This window comes from Neovison vison, chromosome 2, assembly GCF_020171115.1.
Source record: "Neovison vison isolate M4711 chromosome 2, ASM_NN_V1, whole genome shotgun sequence".
In the NCBI taxonomy this organism is placed as follows: domain Eukaryota; kingdom Metazoa; phylum Chordata; class Mammalia; order Carnivora; family Mustelidae; genus Neogale; species Neogale vison.
Genome location: NC_058092.1, coordinates 21,856,406 through 21,884,331, shown reverse-complemented (window position 1 = coordinate 21,884,331; position 27,926 = coordinate 21,856,406). Strand labels below are relative to the sequence as shown.

The window sequence follows — 27,926 nt, the reverse complement described above, 5'->3', positions numbered from 1 at the left end:
CGGTCACCTGGCCCCGCCCCACGCCGGCGCGCCCCTGGGCAAACCCCGCCCCCACTCCTGGCCGGGCGGGAAGCGAACGCGCGCTCCCTCCCGTTACCCTCCGCCTGCGGGGAGGGCGGGGAAGGCGGGAGGCGCGCGCTCGCGTGCTGCGTGCTCGCGTACGTACGTCGCTGGGGTTCGGCTGCGTCCGTCCCGCCGCTCGCCCGTTGCCGCCGCCGCCGCCGCCGTCGCCGCGCTCTCGCTTCGCCGGCCGCCGCCTAAGGGGGCTGGGGCCGGGCCAAGCCGCCGCCGCTGTTGCCGGGATGCCGCGGGTGTACATCGGCCGCCTGAGTTACCAGGCCCGAGAGCGCGATGTGGAGCGCTTCTTTAAGGGCTACGGGAAGATCCTGGAGGTGGATCTGAAGAACGGGTGAGGAGGGCAGAAGAGGGGTCGGCCGGGTGGGGACAGGGCCCCAGCGGTGGTGGGGAGGCCGCGGGAACGGGAGAGGGACGCCTGCCCGGCGCGGAGCTGCTACTGGCTTGCTCAGGCTCCGCCATAGTCGCGGCGCCTCGGGGGCGCGGGTAGGCCCTGGTTCCCACTGCGCCTGCGCGGGTGGGGGTGGTGGAGGGATAATGGGAGCGACGGTGAGGATCTGAGTGGGACGGGGAGAAGGAAAACCCGAGTGGGATTGGGGCTCCGGGCGGGAGGGTACGGCTCCAGGGCGCCGGGGAGGCCTGGGTTTTTCCTTCCCGGGCCCCGGCAGTAGGGTCTGGTTCGTCTCCGGATAGAAACCGACCTTTCCCGCTCTCAGGGCTGCTGGAAATAAACAGGATTTCCTGCTCGCTTTTCACCTCTTGGCCAGTCTAATGGATCAGACAGTCACCACGCATCTTTCGCGAGGCCAGGAGCTCCGGAGGGAGGCACTTTTTTGACGTGCATGTGTCACACTTTTTTTGGGCGGGAGACTCGGGTTTGCGTGAGTAGTCTAGTGACAGTTTCGAAAGTATCGTCTTGCCGCGCTGAAAGCCTTGACGGTTCCCCCCTACAAGGGTAATTTAAAGTCTTGATTCGTTATCTTTCAAACTCCGTACAGAGTTTCCATGCTGTGGTTTCCGTTCTACGACTTGCCAAAAAATTGGTTTGTCGTTGTAGAATTTGTTAGAAGGTCGTGGCCTCCCTGGCTAGTATCTGCGGCAGCTAGTTAAGCAGACGGAGATTCACAGCTCGAAATTGCTAATTTACTGCCTCCCCGGGTTTAGTCTGTTACTTGAGAAGTTAGGGAAAATACCTCAGTTGCACATTTGAGACAAATTGATAGCTTCTATATACTTCTGATCTACTTTGGCAAAGCAGGGCCACCCGGGGCTACACGTTTCAGGGGAAAGAGATGAGTCCGACTTGGAGAAGATACTCAACGGGGAAAACTATGAGAGCCGGGAAACGTTAGGTAGGACATCAAACACATAGGTCTAAAAATTAAAAGGAGTGGGGGGGACATTTTAGGGCACTAAACCTTGAGTGTTAGAGGAACTCTTGGCTTATTTGGAGAAAAAAAAATGAAAGACATTTGCAACAGGTCTGATAATGGTTACAGGTTACTCTCCATTGTAATACTAGCAACTAACACTTGAGAAGTTAGGAAAAATACCTCAGTTGCACATTTGAGACAAATTGGTAGCTTCTATATACTCACATTGTTGGTTGGCTTTAAAAAGTCATTTCAAAGAGATTGTTAGGAAGACTCACCTTCTTACTAAGGAAAATGTCTTCGATAAAAGTGTTTATTATTGGGCACGTGGCTGGCTCAGTCGGTGGAGCATGAAACTCTTGTTATCCAGGTTGTAAGTTCAAGCCCCATGTTGGGTGTAGAGATTTTAAAAAAAAAAAAGACTTTTTTTTTTAAGTGTTTACTATGAATACCGAATACCGATTTAGAGTAAAAGGTTTAGGAAATTACTCACTTGGTACAATAGAGCTTTTGGTTCTCAAGGAATGTACTAGATAAAGTGGGGTTTTGTTGCTTGATACATGTATGAAAGATGAAGTGGAAACTCCCCGTTTTCTTCAGAGGCCAACTAAGTTGACAGTAAATTTTGTTGTCAGTTTTCTTATCTACAAGGGAAAGGAGCACTAGAGATAATTATAAAGTATTTGGCTCATAGCTGTAAATGGTAGCTGTAATCAAATGGGTTTTGACTGTGATCATTAGGAGACAGTTTCAGTATTTGGTAACATGAAGGATATTTGGTGAGGTCTGTTTTCTAAAGTTACTCAAGTGATAGCAGGAAATAATGTTGATGTTAATGGTAAAAAGGTTAATGGGACAAACATGTTAATAACCCACCAACGAGATGACTGCTACTGTGCTAAATGGATTGGAAAGAAAGAAAAACAGTTTCTGCTCTTGAGTAAATTAAGTGTTGACAGTTAGAACATGTCCATTCTGAGTTAAGAAATGCTTGCCCTCACTTTAAACTCAAGTAAAACTTGGAATAGTTTGTTGGAAGAGATTTGTTTGAAATGGGCTTTGAAGAAAGAATTGACTGGGGCTTGAAATAAAGTGTCTGGGAATAAAGTATGTCATAACCGGTGATGAGGAGGTGGTCCAGTAAGGAACACTTTTGAGAAAGAATGAGGAATCAGGCTTGGATTGAGTCTCATGAGGGATTTAGCTTGATTTGAACAACATGAACCAGAAGCATCGACTATAAGATTTTACACTGAGCATCCAAAAATCATGGATAGGAATTGAAAGGCTCTGGAGGGAATAATTGAGCAATCTGGAAAATGGAGAGAAAGGGCAGATTCTTGCAAAACCTTAAATACCTGGGTCTCTTTGGGGGAACTATTCTCTTAGCAGATCTGCTGCTAAACCATGATATATGTGAAATCAGTGATTGAAACTGAAGGCTGAAATGAGGAATGGGAAGTCATTTCAGGGATTCGAAGGCAGGTGAAACAATTAAACTGGCACATGTGGCAGCATTCAGGAATCCCTGCCGAGGAACGGGACTGCTGAGCAGAGGACCAATGGTGTAGATGGATTTAGAGCAAGAACTGACTGGACTAGATTGTAGAAGTGCGGAGGAGTCTGAAAGGAAGGAGGAGGTACAAAAGGGAAAGATGGCGTAATTCAGAAACGTGTAAGCCTGTGGTTCTGGACATAAGGATAGTAGGTCTCCTTGAGAAGCATTTTTTACATACCTGACTTGTAATTATTAGTAATCAAACCTCTGAAGCAGATTTTGGAGGGATAGGATTTTGATGAATTGTGAACAAGAGTTCAAACTTGTAGTGTGAAATGTAGTGAAATGTATCAGTGGACAGTAGATATGTTCAGAATTAAATAGGCATAAAGTACTGGTGTAATTGGAAGTTCACCAAATGAGGAAGCAGATGAAGAAGGTGAAGGGAGATTTAGTGTCCAGGTGAGGATTTTATGGATCCTCTTGGGATTTCAAAAAATGTATATGCAATAGTCCATTCCCTGCCATTTTATTATTCCAGGGGACCTAATCTAGATTGCCTTTATTTCAGAGAATTCCTAAAAAGGTGGTTCATTTGGGACCACTACATGATGTAGATCTCCCAGGACCCTGTAGATCACGCCAGGTGGTATGTAGGGTCTCCTACATTCATACCTGCCACACTAACTCCAGCAAGAGCCACTATGGGACCAGGGGTCAAGGAAACAACAGGATTAGCAGTGCCTGTCTATAGCCTTCCAACTCTGGTAACTTTTGCTTCCTTTGATTATTTGTGAGTTCTGTGGGCTTTCTTCTTTATTAATAAATCATGTGAAGTGTAGAAGGTTTTTCATATGGTAGTTTCTCTTGCCACAAAATCTTTTGGTTACAGTTGTAGATCTTTATATCTTACTTTTTCCATATCTTAGTTAAGAAATTTATCACTCCCTGAGATTATTTTACTTGCCTAGGAGCTAGGCCCCAAATCATTGAGGGTTTTTTGTTTTATTTTTAAGTTAACCAAAGACATGAATTAAAACTCTACAGAGAAACTTGGCTATATATTTCACCCTGTGCTTCATATTGCAGTGAAATTGTGAGTAGCCAGAATTCTCAGGGGGTGTTCTTTTCTGTTTAATTGGATTTGCACAACTTCTTAAGTATAAGCAGGAAGTTTTTATTTCCACCGTCCTCAAAAATCCCTTCAAGTAGAAGCTACCTTAATTTTTTTTTTAATATGTTGAGACCCTTTGGTGAGTCAGAATTACTGGTTTTGTCCCTGATCACTGCAGAGCATTGTTAGATTTTTAGATACTGAGATGAATCCCCCAACCCAGACCCTACACAGGGATTTTTCTCTGAGTCCTTGATGGAGCTTGTTTTGTTTAGTTTCCTGTCTTTTCGTTTTAAAGGAGCAATAATGGAAATATAATTAGTTTAATGTTCCAGGTTATTGGTTTTTGGTTAATTGAACTGTGGGAGATTATCTTCACCCACCACCAAATAGCAATAAATACATTATCATTTTTATGATAATGGCACAACTAATGAGTGCCAGGAATGACAAAGAAAAGGCAAACACTCTCCCTTTAAAAAGACCCCACCACCTTTTTGTCCACAGGCAGTTCTGCCTTCAAAAATAATGGCATGTTGAACCCCTATGGTCCAGGTCTTTGAATCTTTCTGTAAGTAAGGCATTTGGTTCTGGAGTAATTTATCTAAAAAGAGATTAAGACAGTTTTGTTTAAAGGAGCACTTGAACAACTTTGTTTATACATAGTTAGAATTAAAGACCCATTTTTAATTCCTGTAGTGTTTCAAAATAGCATGTATTTATCTCTGATTGTAGAATTTTTACATATTATAAATTTTTTTAAAAATACAGAGGACAAAAAATTATCTGAAGGTAACACTGCGTTTTGAGACTGTCTTTTTTTCATACATCCATGCTCTTCTTAGGCCTCCCCATCTTTTCTACAGACCTAGGGTCATACTGTACATGCTGTTTGTTTCTACCTGACAGCCTGACCTTGACCTTTGTCGTGAAGTGTTCTCTGACAACTTGATTCTTTTTTTTTCTTTTTTTTTTTTAAGATTTTATTTGTTTATTTGACAGACAGAGATCACAGATAGACAGAGAGGCAGGCAGAGAGAGAGAGAGGGACGCAGGGCCCCCGCTGAGCAGAGAGCCCCATGTGGGACTCGATCCCAGGACCCCGGGATCATGACCCGAGCCGAAGGCAGCGGCTTAACCCACTGAGCCACCCAGGCGCCCCGACTGACAACTTGATTCTTAATGGGTTCGTAGTATTCCCACATATCAGCAGGGGTTTTGTTTTTGTTTTTGTTTTTGTTTTTTAAGATTTGTTTGTTTATTTGACAGAGACACAGCAAGAGAAGGAACACAAGCAGGGGGAGAGGCAGGCAGAGGGAGAAGCAGGCTTCCCACTGAGCAGGGAGCCTCATGTGGTGCTCAATCCCAGGACCCCAGGATCATGACCTGAGCTGAAGGCAGACACTTAACAACTGAGCCACCCAGGCACCCTTCAGCAGTTATTTATTGTACATAATTAAAACCATGTTGCGAGACATTAGATTGTCTTTGGTTTTTTGCTAATGTATGCTTTTATGGCACTGTGGTAAATATCCTTTATGTAAATCTTGGGTGGATTTCTGGGTGAACTTTTGGAGTCAGAGTATATACACATCTTTAAGGCTTTTGCTACCCATTGGTTTACATTACTCTAGACAGAGTATTTATATTTTCACCTGTTGTGTTTAAGAGTTCCTGTTTTTCTGAGCTTTCAACTAGCCTTCATTATAATTTTTTTAATACTGTGATTTTTAACAAGATTGTTTAAAATTGTATATGAGGAAGTTATCGTGCAGCCTTTAAGGCTTGTCCATTTAGCCTACCAAGCATAACAGCTTCAAGAACTTTTTTTTTTTTTTTAATTATTAACAAGTAATGTATTATTTGCCCCAGGGGTACAGGTTTGTGAATCATCGGGCTTACACATTTCACAGCACTCAACATAGCACGTACCCGCCCCAGTGTCTATAACCCACCACCCTATCCCTGTCCGCCCCCCCACAGTACCCCTCAGCATGTTTCGTGAGATTAAGAGTCTTTTATGGTTTGTCTCCCTCTTAAATTCCTCATATCAGAGAGATCATATGATAATTGTCTTTCTCTGATTGACTTATTTTGCTCAGCATAATACCCTCTAGTTCCATTTTGGTGGCTGTATAGTATTCCATTGTGTGTGTGCGCACGTGTGTGTATATATATACACGTGCTCACACACATACCACATCTTTATCCATTTATCTGTTAAGAGTTTTCTTTAAAAAGAACTTGTTGGGGCGCCTGGGTGGCTCAGTGGGTTAAGCCTCTGCCCCCGGCTCAGGTCATGATCTCAGGGTCTTGGGATCGAGCCCCACATCGGGCTCTCTGTTCAGCACGGAGCCTGCTTCTCCCTCTCTTTCTGCCTACTTGTGATCTCTCTCTACCTCAAGTAAATAAAATCTTTTAAAAAAAAAAAAAGGAACTTGTTGACTGATTAGAAAATAAGTATAAAGTCCTTTTAACATAAGGTCTTCTTTTTATTTAAAGATTTTATTTATTTAGATCGAGTGAGAGTGAGAGCACAAGCAGGAGGAGGGGCAAAGGGGGAGAGAGAAGCAGACTCCCTGCTGACCCAGGCCGCACACACCCACCTTAGGCCATGCTTACTGGAGCCCGGGACCCTGGGATCATGACCTGAGTCAAAAGCAGACGCTTAACCAACTGAGACATCTTAACATAAGGTCTTATGTGCAATTTTATGTCCCACTTTTTCTGCCTGATTTATCTCGTATATTTTTTCTGTTACATAAAAATCTTAAACATCATTTTCACACCTGCAGAAAATTTATTTTATGACTGAATCATGATTACCCAACCATTCCTCTTAGGTCATCTCTAAATTCTGCTTGTTAAAAGAACGCTGTGATTGGTATCACATGCCTAAACTTTGTATTTTTATCATTCCTTAAGACAGTTTCTGTGAAGTAAAACTCACGTGTCACAGCAGGAAAGAATGTTTTCGAGGTTCTCAGTGCATGTAATGCCCAACAACTTTCAGAAAAGCTGCGTGCCGGCTGCTCTTGTACCAGCAGCGTGTGGCACGTGGCACTTCAAGTCTTTGGTAATTTCACAGGTGCAGGTGGTCTTATGTGTCTTATCATTTAAGAACTTTTTCTTAAATGAGTAGGAAATAATGAGAAATAGTGCTGTGGATTTAGCAGCATTCTTCATTAGTAGTATAACCATTACAAATGTGACCAGGTTGGTTTTTGTACTGCAGTCTCTTGTTGAAGTGGGCCTGCATCTTAAATTTAAATGTTACTTTTCTTTTTCCTGAGACATGGGTAATTTTTAAGTTTCTGTCATTTTGAAAAATCAGTGCCGAGACACAAAACCGTACTGTAATTTTGACCAAATGTTGCTAGCATAAATTACCTGGCTGGAGACTTAGAATGTGTGGTTCTGGTTCCCCAGTCAGTTTGTGATAAGAAGAAACATTGGAATTATTCGGCCAAGTCATTTTCAACCCCTGTTCCTCAGTTAAATGTCTTGCTCCTCCCTTCTCTTTGAGGGAGCATATGAATAAAAGGACCATGTGAAGTATTTGTCCCTTTTAAAAAGTAAGCATAGGATGTAGACTAGCTAAAATAAGATATGGGTTCCCAGTATTTCTGGATGCATCCAAGAAACTTAAACAGAAAATTGTTTTTTGAGCTTCTCTAAGAAAGATGCTCATAGTATATGAGAGAATATTATTGCGGGTGATCTTTATAAATTTGTAAGCTAACACTGAAATTTCAAAACTTTAAAAAACATTAGCAGCAGGCGCTTGGGTGGTTCAGTTGGTTAAGCAACTGCCTTCCGCTCGGGTCGTGATCCTAGAGTCCTAGAGTCCCGGGATTGAGTCCCACATCAGGCTCCCTGCTCAGCAGGGAGTCTGCTTCTCCCACTGACCTCTCTTCTCTCTCTCTCTTTTTCAAATAAATAAAATTTTAAAAAATTAACAGCTTGCACTTGGGTGATTTATTTTTCAGCTGTGTACACCAGAGCGCTTTACTAACAGGTGTTGTTGTCTCGAGTTTGTACTGATTGGGAAACTGAGGAATTCGGGCAATTAAGTGCCTGGCTCAAGGTTATAGAATGACTTCTTGCCAGCTCTGGAAGCTGAAGCACTTTCTTATTCTCATACCAGATAGAGCAGGAGCAGTGACAGTCACAGCCTGTCTCATGCTCTTCCCTTCCGTGGTTCAGTCCTGTTGAGAAGGACAGGAAGGTAGTTAGGTTCCACAGCCTGTTCGGTCTCTGGTCCCAGCTACAGTCTTCAACAAGCTAGAAAAGTTACTGCCGCCAGTGAAACTGGTGGAAGTTTTGTGACACTGGCCCTAGACAGGAACTCTAGTGAGACTCTCAGGCTGTTCTTTGAAGAGCTGTAAGATGGTGTCCGCTCTGTCCTGGCTGCCCCGGGGTAGGGATTATGCAAGCAGATGCAGTTAAGTGATCCCTGTCGCATTATTGCTAGGGCTGTCTGGTCTTGGAGTAACCTGAAGGCGAAGGATCAGGCTGTGCTCTGGATTGGCATGTCCATATTTTGAGGAAACGCCCTACATTACCTTTCCTGCGTGTTGAGATGAAAGTCTGGAGGTCTTGGAACTGCAAATGATACCTGAAGAAGCACCCAAAGGACGCTTGTAATCCTTCTATCAAGTCCCCCAGCCACATCTTTAGGCCTGGATGCCGGAATCGGGGGCATTTGTAAACAGAGACCTCCAAGACCTAGAGAAAGTGGGGCAACTGAAGGAGGAAAGGGTGGAGGTCTGGATCCGGCCTTCAAGAATGGAAGAGGTGAGCAGGAGGCTCAGGCACGGGATCAGGAACCACAGACCAGAAGCACTGAGTTTGAGAAAAGTTATTTTGTGTGGATGACTGGAAGCTGTTGATCTATTAATGTTAAAAGAATTTGAAAATGTTAAAATACTAAATGAATTAAATGACCGATTTCAAGGGAAGGGTGTCCCCTAAGAAATAGCATAGGAAGTGGCATCTTGAACCAAAAAGGAAAAAAAACTGACGGCAACCTGGGGACCATGGAGTGGTTATAAGGGATATGGGAACAGCCAAGATGGTCCCAGAGGTATAACTTCTAAGAGGCTTTAACACCTGTTACGCACTCATAGTGCCATTTTAGAGGTAAGTATAAACTGGCTTTGTTTGTGGCTTTTGTGTGGAATCAAGTAGTTCTGTCTGCTGAATGTGAACTATTTCACTTGGGTGTAACAGATACCCTATTCCTATCTTGTGTCCCTAGAGTGTTTTTTTTTTCCTAAATTGGTAATATGATGTTCATCTCTTGAGGGTTTTTTTTTTATACATATATTTTTAAAATCTGATTGTCTTCATGAACTGTAGTGTGTCATCAGGGAATAGTTAACCCCTTTTCTTGTGGGATCTCTTCATTTACTCCTCGTGTTGGTAAGTGTCAGAAAATGGAAAGGCACACAGGTGTGATTGTTTGCCCCTAACCCGCTTTGAAGAAAGCAGCCATGTTGAATTTAAAATGTAAATGAAACACATTTTTTGTGTTGGGGGTTGTGGTTGTAATGGTGACCCACAAATTATTCAGGAGTTTGTTGCTTTCTGGGAGTAGTCCCATTTTATAGGGTGGAAATATGGTAGTAGCCTAACGAAAGTGAAATTGCTTAGTATCCTTAAGTTCATTTTGAAACAGTTTGGGATAGTTGAAAGGAATTGGCAGATAGGCCTATAGAATGGTTACAAAATAAGACTTGATTTTGAACTTGATACAGATTGCTATCTCCTCCTATTCTGGAGGAATTTTGTTTTATTGCTCAATATTTAGGGCACTGATTGTTTCTATTATATTTTCTTCACCCTGATATGTGAGCATTCCTTTAAAGACGGGCTGGCATTCCCTTAATGATGTTACCTTTCACTGTTTTCCTAGATTGGTGCTAAAATTTTGATGAACTATAAAATTTGGTAATTTTGATAGGTTTGGTTCCACAAGTAACTTAGAGAATAAGTGTTCACAACTTACTGGTATCAATACCTATCAGATGCAGAAATGGTATTTTTTCCCATTTAATATTTGTCATAAGATGCTAAGAGTCATGTGGGCATTTCTCTTCCACAGCACATAATTTGATAAAACTGATTTTCTGTGCTTCTAGAGCTTGGATTTCTCAAATTTCTCTTTGGACCACATCTTTCCATTACTGTACGAGAGGCAGTAGCACATGGTAGTGAGTGTTGACTTTGGCTAGGAAGGACCCCAAGTGTTGCGTAGCCCTGGCAAGTTCCTTCTCAGCTCTGAGTATTGGTGTCTCCATCGGTGAGCTCACAGTAAACCTCAGAGTTGTGCAGATTATTACAAATGAATTTGAAGAAAGAAAGAATTCTGATGGGCTGGAGTAGTTAATAGTAGTATGGAATTAAACAAAATTAAATCAGATCTTAGATGCCTGTCATCTGCAAAGTACTTTCCTGGTTGCTGCTGCTGTAATCCTGGTGTAGTTGGCAGTCTGTAAACCTTATAGTATTCTTTGATTTCTGGTCCATTTTTTTTTTTTCCATACCATTCATGCTTATATTTTTTGGTCCCAGTCACCATTCCTTAAAAAACTAATTAAATGCATTCTTAAATACATAATTTTGTCAATATCCATTCACATCTACCACCTCTAGGCCCAACTCTGTCATCTCTATGCTGGTCTAGTTTTTGCTGAGCCTTAAAACCAAAGACAGGTTCCAGGGGTTGTTGTGGGACCTCCAGAATGGGGATTGCACAGAATAATCTTATTTTTCCTCTATTCTTCTAGTCTGTTATGTTCTGAACCCACACATGTTTTCGGAAGGACCAGATGGCTGACACTGGCTAATGGGAACCAAAAGACAAGAGTGAAAGTAACCTGGTTGTCACATACCCCAAGAGTAGAGGGGCCTCACCTTTGCCCCAAGGTCAATTTCTTTATCTCTCTGGAGACTTTACCCCGTTTACTAAAAACTTGAATACAACCTGGCTTATCCGAAGTTAGATTATCAAGTCAAGCAGCAGCATTTGTTAAATGAAGAGGGTTGTACTCGGGACTGTGGGAGAGAAGAAGCATCTGCCTTCACAAAGGCAGTGTAACCTGGTAGTTTAGAACTTGAGTCTGGAGTCAGGTGGATCTGGGTTCAGATCCAGCCATAACCACCTATGAACTCCTTGGCAATGAACAGTAGCTTAGGCTTTCCAAGCCTCAGTCTTCTCATTTGTGAAATGGGAGTAATCATAATAATAGTACATTCTTCACATACAGTACGAGGAATGAATGGAATATCGCAGATAAATTATTTACTGCGTGCCAGGCACCATACTAAATATTAAGTCTTTGTTTTTAAAGAGCACATAATCAAATGAGAGGATCAGCACACAGAAAAGAGCAAGGCCTTGAAAGGCCCTAGAAACATTGTCAGGTAAAACAAAGTGGAATAGAAGTGCCAGAGCTGAAGAAGGTGCTCAGACAATTAGGCGAGTGTGGGAGACTTCGTAAGAGAGAGAGTTCTCAACTCTGTGGAAGAAGATTGTTTTGCTTTGCCTTGTGTACTCAAGGCACTCAGGTTTGGAGAATGATCGAAGCAAAGCTGTTTAGGAGTCATTATAGACCTCTGAGCAAACGAATGATCTAGGAGCTGGCTTTCCCTGCTACACCCAAAGAGACAAGTTGCAGAATAGCCATATCCTGGAATTAAGTAAACTGATCAGACAGGAAGAAGACGGCTGGCCTTGGGGGCCCCCGCGGATGAGAGACCGAGGGCCGGGCGGCAGGCTGAGCGGGCAGCCGGAGAGGAGTCGCCAGGGTAATCTCGAGTGCTGGGAGGAGATTAGTGGTCAGGGGCTCCAGGAGAGAGAAATCATGAGGTAGGTTTTCTTCTTTGAAGGTGGGGAAAGATCAAGTGCAGACTGAGCTGTGGCCAGCGCTTACAGACCAGGAATCCACACTAGCTCTAATCAGAGAGCTCTTGGTGTGCGGGAACTGCCAGTTTGCCGACGTGAAAAGAGCCCCAGACTGGGTACTGGTGAGCCCTGAAGTCGCACCCCAGCTCTGCCACTCAGTGAGCACGGGTAAGTCATCCACCTTCTCCGGGCGGCCTTGATGGCCATCCCTCCTCTGAGGCTAAAGAAAGGGAGGCCAGAATGCCCAGAGCAGCCTCCTTCCTGTCTCAGGATAGGAAAGGATCTCAGGAACCCCCTTCATGTGGTAGGAGCTCCTAGTCGTGGGTCATAAACAACCCTCTGTGACCGGAAGAGTCAAACTGCAACCGTAATCAGTGACCCAGAGCAATGAATGTGACGCTGGGTAATTCTGCTCTGAGGGCCTGACCACGGCTTCCCTGGAATGTGGCAGACCTCTGGAGTTGGGCAGTGAGCGTTCTCACTGGCAGGCTTTTCTCTGAGTTGGCCTCACCTGAGCAGTAGAGAATGGTGCAGAAGGGCATTTCTGCGCTTCTCCAAGCACGTTGTGCAGACAGTGAGGATTACTGCTGTTATGACTATCCTGTCAATATGTCCTAACTCTTTTCACCTCATAGGACCAAGTTGACGGAAGCGTAGGACCAACACTGAGTACTTTCGAAAGAAAGCTGTTTGATTCCTGTTCACCGAATGCCATTTCTTTCAGGGTAGATTGAAGGGCTCTGCCCTTAAAGAACAGTGCTATTGACCCTAGTTTGAGGGTTCAAGCCACCCCATGGGTTAACTTCAACAGATGAAAATTTTTCCTTGGCTACAGCAACATCCCTAATCCTGACCAGCCATGGAGAGGTTCGGTTCTTACAAGGAAAATGAGTGAATGTGGGAATGGCTCACCACATTGGGAAAACAAAACTCACATCCTGCTGATGGTTGGCTGAGGACTGTCATGTCCACATACAAAGAAAAGCATGTGGCACAGTTGTAGGACAAAGGTGAGCAGAGATCTACTGTGGAAAGGGGCACATTTTTCTTATAGAGAGAACAACCAAGGCATGCCCCTCGGTAAGCAGTGTCGGTGGGTGATAGCAGGCACACGCATGGAGGCTTGCTTTTCCCTTGGCTCCTCGTGTCCACTCTCCCTGGGTTAGCCAGCTCTGAGCACCCCCTTCGTCCTGCCCTGCCCGGTTAGCTTGGTCAGCATACCTCCAGAGCAGGTCCTGCTCCTCAGTTTTCAGAAGGGACTTTTCTCCAGTCTCTCGATTCAGTGATGATGTCTGGGAGACAGAGGTGACCCTCAGTCCTTCTGAAAGTGGTGGGATAGGTGGCACATTCTCTTCAGTGGGCCATGCCGGGTGGTATTTGGGACCATGGCTAGAGAGGATTAGGATCAGGGAAAGCCCCTCCAGCAAGAACACAGGCTCAGATGAGAATTCTTGGGTGAAAAAGTGTGATTAACGTTTCTACAAATGGAAGTCTTAGGGTAATTCTAAAACCATGTCCTTCCGGTTCCAGCATTTCCGAGTTCTGATAGCCCAAGCAGTAGGGGTGCTGTTGACTGGGGGCCACCAGGGCTGGCCATGGCGGGCACCTGCACTGAAGTCTGGAGCAGCCCACACAACTCCGCGTGGCTTTGTTCCTGCTCTCCACAAACCTGGCCATACTTGCTAAGAATCACGGTCCCCGCTTTTTGAAGGAGAAAATGACAGGCACTCTTCCTCCCGTTTTGTTTTGTTTTTTGGGGGTGGGGGGGTAAATCTGTTAGGATAGAATGTGACCCAGAGGAAGAAGAGTTAGGGAAAAGGCAGTAGCAGAGGAGTGGCAAAGAAAGAAGTTTCTCTTTTAATTGAAAAATGGTGTGCATCTCGTGGCCATGCTTTTTGTTCTGTCACATAGGCATTGGGCAGGGGGGTGGGGGGGGACATGACATCTGGGAGGAAAGCAGGAAGAGGCACATGGGAAGGTTTTTGTCTTATTTTTACCAAGCCCTGCGGTGGAGGGATTTTTAAGCTTTTCTTAAGATTCATTCTCCTGAATTCCTTCATCTTCTTTATTCTTATACTGGAATTACTGAAAGATGGTGGGTTTTCACAGTAGAAAAGGAGGGGTGTCTGCAGCTGGAAAGAAAGCTGTTGGGTTGTGTTCGTGAGGCTTACTCATGGTCCCACCAGAGATGTGTGCACACTGGTCCACACGTGCCGACACGTACAGTGTGCATGAATGCCTGTGTGTACAAAGGGTTCAAAAGGAGAGTATTTTGGGGGAGATTAGTTTCATGTTGTTTGCTGTAAAGCACAAAGTGATGTTAAGATCAATGTAGAAAGATCCTCTAATATTAGTTGCCAGGGAGGGCTTAATTTTCTTGAAGGCACTAAGTTTAATTCAGAGACAGTTTTAAAATTTAAAACTAAAATTGGGATCCATACAATAGTTTTTAAGGGCACCTGAGATGATTAAAAATTAAATTTATCCCTGTCCATCTGTCACTGTGTTATTCCTCTGATGCTACCAGATTAGTTGAAATTCTCTCATTTCAACCTTTATCTGTCATACTGCAACATTAGGAGAAACGTGAGGCTTATGTGGTATAGCTCCTTTCATTTCACAGATAAACTGAGACCCAGGAAAACAAAATGACTTAAATCTGCTTGTCAGAGTTGATTGATACCACAACTAGGACTAGAACCCAGGCCAGTTCTTGCTACTCCAGTATGCGTAGTTATCAGTTTGCCTTCTGGAGTCCTCCCGTGGGTTTTGAATGCCAGCTCTGCTGTTTTATCAGGCAAGTTACTTAACACTGTGTGTCTGTTTCCTCATCTGTAAAATGGGGATAGAGGTATCTGGCTCGTGGGTATTGTGAATGTAGGGTAACATTTTCTAGTATATGGAGATTACTTCATAAATGTTAAGTAACGCTTTATTTTACTCTGTAGTCTTTCTGCCTTATTTGGAAGACCCATTCACTGCCTAGTGAATGAAACAAAGTCATTCTTTCAGTAGAGCTGATGGGAATAAACAGTAATGTGGTAGAGGCAACCACACTGGTCTGGTCTTTGCTCTCAGAACAGGTGTCCCTATCTGGTGTGGTTTGTGATGTAAGCGGATATTTGGTTTAATCTTCCAGACCCACCGAGCATGCCCATGGCCAAGAGAAGTGACAGTCACATGCCTGATTAAATCCTCGGGCTGGACTTTTGACATAAAAACTTCCCAAATAGGGGGGCCTGTCTGGCTCAGTTCAGCATGCCACTCTTGATCTCAGGGTCACGAGTTCAAGCTCCACATTGGGCACAGAGTGTATTAAAAAATAGTAAGTAATAAAGTGAAATTTCCTAAATAGATTCTGTGGCTTTTCACAGAATGGCCAGATTTTTTTTTCTGTAAAGCAAAATTTATCTCAGGGTAGTAGCTATTTTAATAAGTGACTCCGATATCCCAGACATGTGTCTTCTAAGTGACCCACTTAGAAGTCAATACGAGAATTTACTTATTAGAAATTTTAGAAGTAACTATTAAGGAAAGACTGACTGTTAAGGGCTATTTTCCTCTAATAACACAAATTGGTCCCTACAGCTCAGGGAATAATATTATTGGCAGGGTATGCCTTGCTTCAGCCCCAGCTGCAGAGAAAGATTGGTCTGTTTGAGCCTTAGTTGGTTTTGGTTTTGGTTTTTAAATAATTGTGTCTCCATTTAACAGATTGTCATTACTTTCCCTCCAAGGTCAGAACAGGTTCTGCATGTAAGCCTTAGAAATGAGTGAGCTCGCACAGAGGGGTCTGAGTCCGGGAAATGTACCACGTAGGGCTGACGGAAGCATCACCCGTTAGTGCCAGAAGCCGGCCTTTCTAGTGGAGACGATTGGCAGAGCTTCGGGGTCTTGCATTCTCTGACCCTCGAATAGTTGTAAACCCTGGTTATTTTGAAGAAAACCGTTTGGGTGTGCCTGTGATTTGTTACTCTTTGGGAGTCCTTCAGACACCTCGTTAGAGGAGTTCGGGGCAGCAAGTGGTGCTGAGCCAGCATGTCGCCCTTAAAGGGGCACCGGGGCATTTCATACGCCCGGGGCAAGTGTTTTCTCACATTACTCTTTCCTTGGCATCAGGCTCTGACCCATAGGATTCCAGGAGCACGGAGGCTGTGGGTAGAGCAGACCTGTGACCAGTTGACAAGTAAATTAAGGAAGGTACTTTTGGGGGCAGGGGAGTATTTTATGATCTGTCAAGAAAGAAACCTAAGTAGAAAGTAGATTTGATTTTTTTTTCTTTTAACTTGCTCTGTTATTTAACTTGGTCTCTAAAAATGGTAGTACAGCTTTTCTGCTCTCCCACTCTACTTAGGAAAGGAAAAGGCAGTTGCAATATATTATCAGAGATAGATTCTCAGTGACTGTAAAACACTCTAACATAGTCAATGATTGGGAGAGGCTTTACTTGCTTTGTCAAATAAGACATCGTGTTCAGAATGACTCTTACTACGTTGCACAGTGATGCCAGCCTTCTGGAGGCATCAAACCACGTTTCAGGCTTCATAGCCCACAGATTGAGCCAGGTGGCTTCCGAATTGTGTTACTGCAGAACATTTCCCATTGAACAACCCAGTGTGTCTGTGTTCCATTTTTTTAAATGGAGTTGAGAGTCAGTGACTTGAAGTTTGAATGCCACTCACACATTTCAGTTAAAGAACTCTCCGAAGTTTTCAGCCATTCACTGTCTCCTCTGGAGAGTCTGGTTGGAAAGAAACTCTTCCGTAAAGGGAAAATCCCACAATTCCGAGTTTCTCTCACTTAACATGTTGCTGAATGCAGCATCACATGCTAAGGAAACTGGAATAATGTTGGTCAGGCTGGATGAACTCCTGGCAAGCCTTGTCACCTGTTTTTAGTTCCAGTCTGTTTAGACGCAGTGGAACACTGGTCACTGTTGGCCTGTGTACCCAGCTTTGTTAAAGACATTGCTTGTAACTTTCCTTTGTGATTAGGTAAAATCATGAAGATGGTTTTGGTTTCTAAATATAGGCAGTGGTCACAATGCTAGACTTCACAGCTGTGTTGTTAGACCAGACTTGAGGTTTATTGATAACAGTTTTATAGGGTGTTCAACCTTACCTATGAATACCTTACACTTTTTGCTGTTCAGTTTTATAAGTTGTGTTAACAGGCATGAACAGGATTCAGTGGGGAGGGGGCTTTCTTTCAGATATGTGAAAACCAGCGAACCTCTTTGTTGGGAAATTCCTAGCCATGCTCTGTAAAGAAGTTTGCACAGTCCTATATAGATAGGTTTTAGAAAATTCCAGCTTACCTAAAAGCTCCTGGAAGTGAATTTGCAAAATCATGAGGAAGTGAATAGATCTGATTTTTTTTTTCCCACTGATAATTTCTAGGATAGTTAGTTAATTCATTTGTGATTGATTTGTTTAGGTAGAAGAACAGGAACTTTTTAAAAAAAAAATTTTTTTTCCTTTCATGGAGATTTGAGCTACTGTGAGTTTTTTACTGGGTATTTTATTCCAAATGTAAAAAGCAGTGCCTGGATGTAGGTCTAGTTGTTCTCGAAGTTCTCATTTGAGGTTAAAGCTAAAAAAACAAAAAGTTTTTATGTGAAAAGGGCAAATACTCAGTGTCATAGGGTCACATATTTTGATCCTTCATACCAAGCATCCCTCTGGAGGTCTCTGCTACTGCCACCAACTACTTGGGGAACAAAAGAAATGGTCTCTGTGTATGTAGCGAGCCTCCTACTAGAAAGACAGGAGTCTGCCTTGAGAAGTCTCCCTATCCTCTTGCGGTGCCTGTTGGCACAAAGCAAAGTGGTTTCAGCCAAAGGGAAGAGAAGGCCGATCCTTAGTTTGCAAAACCCACCTAACCTTTGCTAAGCATGACCCTCATTGCTTTCTCTTTAATGGTAGTGAAGCTGGATGTCAGAGTGGCACCAACCAGGATTTTGTTTGCTCTCTCCTAGATATGGGTTTGTGGAGTTTGATGATCTGCGTGATGCAGATGATGCTGTTTATGAACTAAATGGCAAAGACCTTTGTGGTGAGCGAGTAATTGTTGAGCATGCCCGCGGCCCACGTCGAGATGGCAGTTACGGTTCTGGACGCAGTAAGCATTTGAAAGGGCATTTGTATCAATGCCATACATGCCTTTGTTGTTAAATGTTAATTTTTTAAGTAATTAATTAATGAATGTTACACTGAAATGTATTGCTATTTAAGCTATTTGTTTTATAAATTATGTATCTTTTTAAATGTAAAATTGCAAATAAACATCTTTGATACTGCTTAATTTTAATTTAATTAATGACATAAAGTTCTTGTTTTAATACTTTATAAATATGTTTAATGATGTGTGTTTGTGTTGTTGTTTTTTTTTCTCTGTAATGCAATTGTTTAACATAGATTTAACAAAGACCTCAATGTTTTAATTAAAAGAATCCTTTGAGGCTAAGATGACTGCCTGTTCCATTTGCTGACCTTGGGTTACCTTTCCATGCGTGGCTCTTTGAACCATTGTGGCCCTTGGCTGACCAAAACAGGAAGCCATGTGACGACCGCAACCTTTCCCCATTAGACCTGGGTGGTGAGGATCCCAAGGGTTAGACACAGATGAGATTAAACTGAAATAGGTGCCTGAAAATCTTTTTTTCGTATAAAATATTCACAAAACTTTAATCACTGTGAGTAACACCAGTAACTGATTTAGTAATTTGGTTACTTATTTCTAAATTGTTAAATTGTTAATAGTTTTAATTTATGCATGTTAATTTTAAATATAATATTAATGAATATATATATATATACTTACCACTTTGTAAATTAAATTAAATTAAATTTCATGTTTAGTTGATTTTTTTTTTTAATCTAGTTTAGAATTAAGGGGCGGGGATTGAACTAAATTATCTGTGCTGTGTGGGGTGGGGGTAAATGGTAGACTTAAGGGGAATATGTGCTGTGTCACTTTTTCCTTTTCCCTCACTGAAGTAATGTTATCTATTTGAAACTTCCAAAGGTGGATATGGTTATAGAAGAAGTGGCCGAGATAAATATGGCCCTCCTACCCGTACAGAATACAGACTTATTGTGGAGAATTTGTCAAGTAGATGCAGCTGGCAAGACCTAAAGGTTTGGGCCTTACTAACCTTCTGGGATAAGTTTGGGGAGGAGTTAAACTTGGGAAAGAGGTCATTTTATGCTGGGCCATGTGAATGAAGAATGTAATGGTATTATATGTTTGAAAGCTTTCCTGAAGCTTGGAAAATCTCTAAAGGTTCGAGGGGCTCCTGGTGGGCTCAGTGGAACATGCAACTCTTGATCTCGAGGTTTTAGGTTCAAGCCCCATGTTGGGTGTAGAGATTGTTTAAAAATAAAATCTATTTAACAAGTAGAAACAAAAATTTTTAAAGCTTCCATAGGAGTAGAAAAGGCATCAGAATCTCACTATTACTGTACCTTAGGGGACCATCTCTCTAAAGACAACCTATATTAAATTTGCCACTGTATAGAGTTTGTTGTAGAGAGATATGCCATCATAGTTTCTCACCAACAAAAAGTTGGAACCACCGGTGTTTCCTGCAACATTAGCTGTAATACTCAACGTTTGTGAGTAGCTCTTCGTTGGAGAAAATGACTCTCTGACTCATTCTTTCATAAGGTTTTGTTGTATTGGGTTTTTTTCCCCCCATGAAATACTCATCCTCCAAGAGTTTTAAGGTCAAAGATTAAGGTCCAGTTGCTGTGTTGACCATCCAGTGCACTGAACCTAGCTTAGTTTTCGACAACGGTTTTTAACTCAGTAGGGAAGAAAGGCTTGAGTAGTATCTTAATCTGGATGGTAGAAGGACAGAAGAAAAAGAAAGTCACACTTTTCCACTCTCACTTCTCATTTTTAGTCCATTGTAAAACAAGTCCTCTCTAGCCAAATGAGTGAGCGTATTTAGGTTCAGCAAAAAGTAGTTAAGGATCTTAACATTCATATGGTTTTAACTCATCGAAGCAATTTTATATCCCTTTTTAAATTTGCTCCCAACAGTCTTTAGGTAACAAAGACAAGATCCAGAAAGGGCTCACACGTTGGTCTTAGCATGGGAGGCAGGAGTACAGCCTAAGCTGGCGTTTCTTCAGCGCTTGGTGCCTTTTTCGGCAGTAGTAGAGGCGGCCCTCACCTGTGCTCACTGCGGGGATGACTCGGTGTTCAGGAAGTTAAGGGTTTGATGTTTGGGTAGAAACTGGGAAAGGCTTTCAGACTTTCGGTTAAAATGGAGTTTAGCCCGTGTGTTCAGTTGATCTTCTACCTCCGGGCCTTTGGTAGCTTCACTCTCTAGAAAAGAGAGTCATAGAGCAGATGTCCTTGTAAGTCAGAGCAGACTTAAGACCGGGGCTCTGGGGCCCACCTATCTGCAGTGAATCCCAGCTCTGCCACCTGTCCGTTACTGTACGTTACCAAGTTACTTTCTTCTTGTGCCTCATATTTTTCAACTATAAAAATGGGATTCATACCCATTTTTACTCAGTTACTGTCAGAATTGAACGCAATTCAATATAAAAAGTCCAGGAACAGTTCCTGGCACAATAAATGTGTTAATTGAGGAAATGCAAAAGTAAATTTAACGGCTGTTTTTTGTTTTTAAAATTACAAATGCATAACACCCAATGATGTTGGTGTTGAGAGGAAATTCTATGGTAGTCTGCCTTCAGAGGCATTGAGAACTGGTAGTTCGACCTATCAGATGGGGTAAGTAGTATTAATTCAGATTCTGAAGTCTGTATATTCTACTTTTCTATTCTGCCAAGTGGGAAAAATAATTGTATCTATCTCGTGTTAGGACTTTAATCATGCCAGTCCCTACAGTAAACATTTAATAGTTTAGCTTTAATAGTTAGCTACTGTTACTAGTAATTTGGAAGTGTGGAAATAATAAAACAAAAGTAGTGTCATTCTTCAAGGCCTTTACGTCCTCAACCTGTCCAACATAGTCCCAGTCTTAGCATAACTTCATAACATCTTCATTCAGTCTCAGAGGTGTCCAGATCTGGGTGATGAATTATATGGACCTTTTTTTTTATCCAGAGCCCCCACTCCTAGTAGTTCAGTTGAAGGAATTTTCTGCAAAGATATTCCCTTGCTGGATTATGAATAATATAGCAAGAGACTATACATAACCTGAAATACCCAACAACTGGGAAATCCTCAGAAATAGGACTGGACACCCTGCTTGTGAAGGTTGTATGTTAAGACTTAAACATTTTGTGATGCAGTGAGCAAAGAAGGTGTTGAATGGCATGTGTTCAGAGGAAAGCAGTAACAAAAATAAATTGCTGTTGAGTAAGTATATACTACATACAAAGTATTTATGGGGAAATTAGCTATAAAACCTTAAGTTCTAAATTTATCTAAATGTCATGGTCATTTCAAATACTAATACGATCTCATCTTATCTATACATGACTCTTTTTTTTTTTTTTTTAAAGATTTGTTTATTTTAGAGAGAGCAGGGAGAGGGGTACAAGGGTAGGGGGAGAGAATCTCAAGCAGCCTCCCCACTGAGTGTGAGCCTAATGGGAAGGTTGGCTTCACGACCCTGAGATCATGTCCTGAGTCAAAATCAAGAATCAGATGCTTAACCAACTGAGCCACCCAGGCGCCCCCACTTTTTTTTTTTTTTTTTTTTTTTTTTTTTTTTAGTTTTTATTTTTTTATTATCTCTATACCCCACATGGCGCTCAAACTCCCATCCCCAAGATCAAGAGCCAGTGTTCTTCCAGCGGAGCCAGCCAGGCGCCACTTCAATATGTATCTGGCATGTTAGTTGTGTTCTCCCAGTGGGTTTTATGAACTCCCAGGAGAGCCTGAGCAAAGAGGAAACAGCAGTAAAGGGACTTGGGTTATTGCACCTTTGAAGCCAGAGCTTGACACTACTGTTCTGTTGCCTTTGTTTTGAAGAAATGATATAACAGTAATTTCATTTTCTTTTTTAAGTTCTATTTATTTTAGTAATCTCTGCACCCAGCGTGGGGCTCAAACTCATGACCCTGAGATCAAGAGTCACATGCTCTTCCCGCTGAGCCAGCCAGGCCCCCTACCAGCAATTTTAAGTCAAACAGAGGTGCTAATCTCCTAATCCCTTTATGAATTTTTTATATAACCCTAGATAGTTATCAATATTTATATGTTTTTAAACAAGTATTTATAATGAAATGTGAAAGATCTCTAACATTTACTCATGTGTGGTAACATGAGCGTCTAATGCTGCTATAAACAAACTAGCCACTCTAAAATTTAGGAAGTGATAGTTAAAAATGTTCATATTCACACATAACTATTTAAAGGAGTAAATACTTGTTGTCTCTACCACTCACCTGGTGCTTTAAAGAACCTTAGTAATTGGTTGGTATGTAGATGGAAATATTTTCAGGAGTAAACTCCATTCCGAAGAAAACTAATTTTTAACGTTCATTATGATAATTGCATTAACAAAATATATCATGACCTATTGAGTGATTTTTCTTTTTTTTTTTAAGGATTATATGCGTCAGGCAGGAGAAGTGACCTATGCAGATGCTCACAAGGGACGCAAAAATGAAGGGGTGATTGAATTTGTGTCCTATTCTGATATGAAAAGAGCTTTGGAAAAGTTAGATGGAACTGAAGTCAATGGCAGAAAAATCAGATTAGTTGAAGACAAGCCAGGTTCTCGACGACGCCGGTCCTACTCCAGGAGCCGGAGCCACTCAAGGTACTGCTGACATTTGCGTGTCGGTGCTTGCTGTCAGTTCCTTAATGAGTACATGGATGAATAATCCATTTCCATTCTCCTGTTGAATTCTTAGCACATGGTTCTGTCTGGTTCGGTAACTCCAAACTTTGAACTGAACATTTATTTGTAAAACTCTTGAACTCCTACATCATGTGCACAAATCGAAATTCTTTCTCTGAAGCAGGTATCAGTGACCTGTTTTCATATTTTTTCTTTGGTACCCCAGATCATACCCTTTCTGGGGACAAACATGGCGAGTAATCCCTTGGTTTACTTTCCCAAACACCACCTACTCAAGAGTAGAGACTTTTTATTTATTTATTTATTTATTTATTTATTTTAAGATTTTGTTTATCTATTTGACAGTGAGAGAGAGAACACAAGTAGAGGGAGTGGGAGAGGCTTCCCACTGAACAGGAAGCCCAGTGTGGGGCTCGATCCCAGGACCCTGGGATCATGACCTGAGCCAAAGGTAGACACTTAACAACTGAGCCACCCAGGAGCCCTAAGAGTGGAGACTTTCTTATTCAGCAGCTACTCAGCACTAGGCCAGGCACTTGGGAATGAGACAGATACGGTCCGTGCCCTCATGAAACTCAGCCTAGTAGAGAAAACAGGCATTGAGCAAATAATGACCGCTGTGGTAAGTGTATGGCAAAGGAAATGTACACAGCACTACTTTGGAGAACTGACAGGGGCTTCTCTAAGGTTGTGTCATAGACGCTGAGCACTAAGGAGAAGCTGGAGGTGGCGGGTAGAGAAAGGATTAGTGCCCTTGTACTTCCGGCAGAGGGCAGCAGGACGAGAGCAGCTTGAGGTGATGCAGAGAAGGGCCAGATCCTGCCAAGCCATGGGCCAAGTAAGGATTTCCGAGCAGTGGGAAGTCACTAGAAATTTCTAAGCTTTTCAGGTTTGGCTTTGTTTTTTAGTTTTTTTCTTAAGGAAAATGTCAAATACATAAAGCATTAGAATAGTGAGCCCTGCATTCCCTTATGCCTGTTCCCATCCAGCTTTATCTCTTGTCATTTTGCCAGTCTTGCCTCCCCACCGTTGCCACTGCCTCATTTTAAGGCAGGTCTGGGCATCCCGTCATTTTACCCATGATTATTTCAGTGTGTACGTCTAAAGTCTAAAACCGTGATGCCATGTTACAGCTAGTAAATTTGTGTGCACATTCCCCAGTTGTCTCAAATACGTATGCTTGCAGTTGCTTTGTTCCTCCTCAGATCCCAGCTGGGGTTTCACATTGCCGTTAGATGGCAGGTCTCTTCTTTTTTTAATCACTGGTATGTCCTTCTTTGTCCTTTTTTTTTTATTCTCCATGCATTTAGTTGAAGAAACCATTGCCTGCTTTGAAGATTTTCTCCTAGTGGAGATTTGTCTGATCACATCTGGTGGTGATACGTATGTTCCTTTATCCTCCCTCGCATATTCCCTATAAACGTATAGTTAGAACTTGAGTTAGATCTTGAAGCATGCAGAGTAAGGCCGGTATTTTAGCAGGTCAGCTTCATAACTAGTACTTTATACTTCCTGATGCATCCGTCGTGTGGTGTCTGGATGTCCCACTGCAAATGATGGGGAGAACACACCAGTGTGCCGAGGTTGTGAGACATTCGTAGAGACTCCAACATGTGTTACGGAGTCCTGCGACCGTCCGCCTGACGGTCTTAGCATCTTAGCATCCTCCCTCGCTGGAGCCAGTCAGTCGCTGTTGCTAACTGATGACTTTCTAATTTCCTCATTCTTTCTGGATTTAAAGTCTGTAATTCTGCCGATGATTTCCACTCTCGTTGCTCTCCAATACAATTTTTATAGGAAGTGCAAAATAGAAGAAGTTTGACACCTTTACTTACCAACTTTTAGAATTTTAAATGTGCCCGAGGGTTCCCCAAAGGTAATGATGAGGGTGGTGGTTTAGTGTTAATATCATTTTGAATGAATTCTCAGATGTTGATGTGTATTTAACGCTTCATCTCCTGCAGCAAATTTTTTATGCTCAAATTGTTCTGTCTTTGGTCATTGGGAGCCCTTAAAGTTGGCTCCTGTGTCTTCAGTATCTTGGTTTTGTTTGGTTTTCTTATGAATATGTTTCAGTGTATGTTTTCTCAAGCTTTTCATTGCGATCATTTTCAAACATCAAAGTTGCAAGAATGGTTCATGAACACCTGTATACCCTCCTGCCGTCTTCCTCGTATGTGTGCATATTTATGCATGTGCCCTACATGTTTACTTTGTTGTAGCGTTTTAAGGGAAGTTGAAGACATGATGCTTCACCCCTAAATACATCAGCATGTGTGTCCATGAATGAGGAGGACCTCATTTATATCTTCTTATCTAAGAACGTCAACAGCGATTCCATAGTTACCTTCTGTCCAGGCCATTTTCAGATCTACTTTTGTCCTGACCAGAATCCCAGTCTAGTCTTACATTATAAGCTCTGTGGTCTGAAGCAGCCCCCTTCCCCTTATCCTCTCCCCCTGCCAAACATTGACTTTTTTTTTAGCAGTACCCCACATTCTGAATTTTCTGTTTCCTTTCAGCATCGATGAACGTGTGCTTTATCCCCTGCTTCCCTGAAACTGGAAGTTAGGTCTAGAGAAGTGTGATGGCCATACAGGTTCAACGTATTTGGCCAAAGTCCTTTTGGGTAGATGGTAGCAGTCTTTGAATGTTTCCCTCTTTCCGCCCTGAGGAGATGTTCTAGGCCCATCTTGTGCACTCCTGCCCTGCTCTTGGAATCAGTCGTTTCCCCACGAGCCCTGTTTCGTGTGGTAGGAAGTAAGCAAAGTTCACAGTCTTGGCCTTTTAAAGATTTTTCTAGAGCTTCGATATATTTTGAAAACGGCTCTCTGGGCACAGTGAGTGAATCCGGTAAAGGGCAGAAGTGTTCACAGGAAGGCTAGTAAGGAGGCTGTTGAGGGACCATGATCGATGGAGTTGGCTTGGTCAGGGCAGCAGCAGAGGTGGGTGGCACATGAAGAGGCAGATTCCTTTATTAGTCTAGAAGAGGACGAGGGGAGAGGAAAGAGTTCAGGGTGGCTACGGTATCTCTTGTAGAAACTGGGTAAATAATAGTGGCATCGGTGGAAAGAAGGAAGGGACCCAGCAAAAAGTGGGTGTGGGGGAAAGCGTTTCAGGATTAGAGGTGCTGAGTGTCAGGGAATCTGTGCAGGTGGAACGTTTGCAGGTACTACTGGATCCTCGGACCTAGAACCATGGAGCGCGTTCTCTTTCACCTTTGAGCTGGGACACAGCCAGTGCCAGACATATTTTTCAATTATAAAATGCCTTCCTATTCAGCTAGCCTTTGGTCAGCAAGTATTTAAGGATATTCTCTCCCACTAGGTCTCGTTCCCGAAGCAGACATTCTCGTAAGAGCAGAAGCCGAAGCGGCAGCAGCAAAAGCAGCCATTCTAAGAGCAGATCCCGGTCCAGGTGGGTCTTCCCTGGTGCACGCAGAGGCGGTCTGCAGGGTGCATGCAGACCGCGTCCCACTTGGGTCTTAGTCCTGTTACCAGTCTTCCCTCACCCCAGGCTTTCCAGCTGGGGTTTAAGAGTTGGGGTTCAGAAAGCCATCCTGGGCCCATGCACACCACGCCCCACCCCCCCACTTCTCTTGGGACGTCTGCTTCCGTGCAGCGGGGCTGCGCGTGAGGCCGATGCTGGTGTCTCCGCAGGTCAGGCTCGCATTCCCGGAGCAAGAGCCGCAGTCGCAGCCAGAGCCGCAGCCGCAGCAAGAAGGAAAAGAGCCGGAGCCCCAGCAAGGATGACAAGAGCCGCAGCCGCAGCCGCAGCGCCGACAAGCGCCGCAGCAAGAGTAAAGACCAGGCGGAAGAGAAGGTCCAGAACAGCGACGGCGCCGGCAAGTCCAAGAGCCGGAGTCCCAGTCGGCACAAAAGCAAGAGCAAAAGTCGCAGCAGGAGTCCGGAGAGGCGAGTGGAGGAGAAGCGCGCGAGCGTGAGCAGGAGCAGAAGCAAGGAGAAGAGCCGCAGCCAGGAGAAGGGCGTCCACAGGAGCCGCAGCCGCAGCCGCAGCCAAGGCGGCAGCCGCAGCCGCAGCCGCAGCAAAAGCAAGGACAAGCGGAAGGGCAGGAAGAGGAGCCGTGAGGAGAGCCGCAGCCGAAGCCGCAGCCGCAGCCGCAGCCGCAGCAAGAGCGAGAGGAGCCGGAAGCGGGGCAGTAAGCGCGACAGCAAGTCGGGCAGCAGCAAGAAGAAGAAGAAGGAGGACGCCGAGCGCTCGCAGTCCCGGTCGCGGTCCCGCTCGGCGTCCAAGGAGCGGGAGCACGCCAAGGCGGAGTCCGGCCAGAGGGAGGGCCGCGGGGAGAGTGCGGATGCCGGCACCAACCAGGAGACCCGGTCCCGGTCGCGGTCCAATTCCAAGTCCAAACCCAACCCTCCGTCAGAATCACGCTCCAGATCAAAGTCCGCTTCAAAAACCCGGTCTCGGTCCAAGTCCAGATCCAGGTCTGCGTCCAGATCGCCCTCTCGGTCTAGATCCAGGTCCCACTCGCGGTCCTAACTGGCTACGAGCCCAGCTGGAACTCCCCGAGAAGTCTTTTGTACATGTTTGGTAGCCGTAGCACAAGTGATCCAAGTAGAACATATGTCACTGCTGTACATTTTTAACTCCCCTAATGGTGTGTCTACAATTGTTCAATCTAAGTGCTTCCTCTCCGTAAAGCCTCCTGGCACCAGGCCTTCCTGCTCGACTGAAAACAATCTTCTCTTTGAAAACCCCTTTACTCATGGCCCACAGTAGAATATCCAAACCACCGCGGCCCTCAGCCTGGCCTTTCCTACAGGGAGCTCAGTACCTGGACGGCTTTCAGGCTGGAATGCTGACATAGGTAGGTACGGTGAGTTCAGCCATTTTTGCCCTTGAATTGATGCCCTTTGATGTTTGCCATTTAGTGAAAGTGCGAAGTCTTAAGTTTCCTACCACTTTGGTTTCATACTTTTGGACTTAACAAAGTTGTGAATAGCACAGTCGAGGAAAATTGATACCTGCAGTAACCCATAGGAAATAAACTGTAGAGTTCCATATTCTGGTATTGTGATTATATTGTTTTATATTAAAAAAGAAAAGAAAAGAATTTTTTTTAATTTTATTTTTCCCCGTCTTGCAAAGTATAGTGACCCCTGTTTCCATTAAATTTGAATAAAGACTATTTTTGCTTGACAAAA

The 27,926-nt window shown here is 43.5% G+C and overlaps 1 protein-coding gene across 1 annotated transcript; it reads left to right on the top strand.

Annotated features, from left to right (window-relative positions):
• The first annotated feature begins 217 nt into the window (after positions 1-217).
• On the top strand, positions 218-27,926 carry SRSF4 (serine and arginine rich splicing factor 4). Its single transcript, XM_044237618.1, has 6 exons — positions 218-409; positions 17,947-18,089; positions 18,996-19,108; positions 22,505-22,719; positions 26,089-26,178; positions 26,421-27,926. Exons 1-6 carry the CDS (start codon positions 303-305, stop codon positions 27,259-27,261), a joined length of 1,509 nt encoding a protein of 502 aa, XP_044093553.1. The 5' UTR covers positions 218-302; the 3' UTR covers positions 27,262-27,926.

Excerpts from the sequence above, each read along its gene's own strand:
- SRSF4 (XM_044237618.1), top strand. The coding sequence starts at position 303 with ATGCCGCGGGTGTACATCGGCCGCCTGAGTTACCAGGCCCGAGAGCGC. Across the intron at positions 410-17,946 it reads GAGGTGGATCTGAAGAACGG|ATATGGGTTTGTGGAGTTTG; the intron begins GTGAGGAGGGCA and ends GCTCTCTCCTAG. Across the intron at positions 18,090-18,995 it reads CAGTTACGGTTCTGGACGCA|GTGGATATGGTTATAGAAGA; the intron begins GTAAGCATTTGA and ends AAACTTCCAAAG.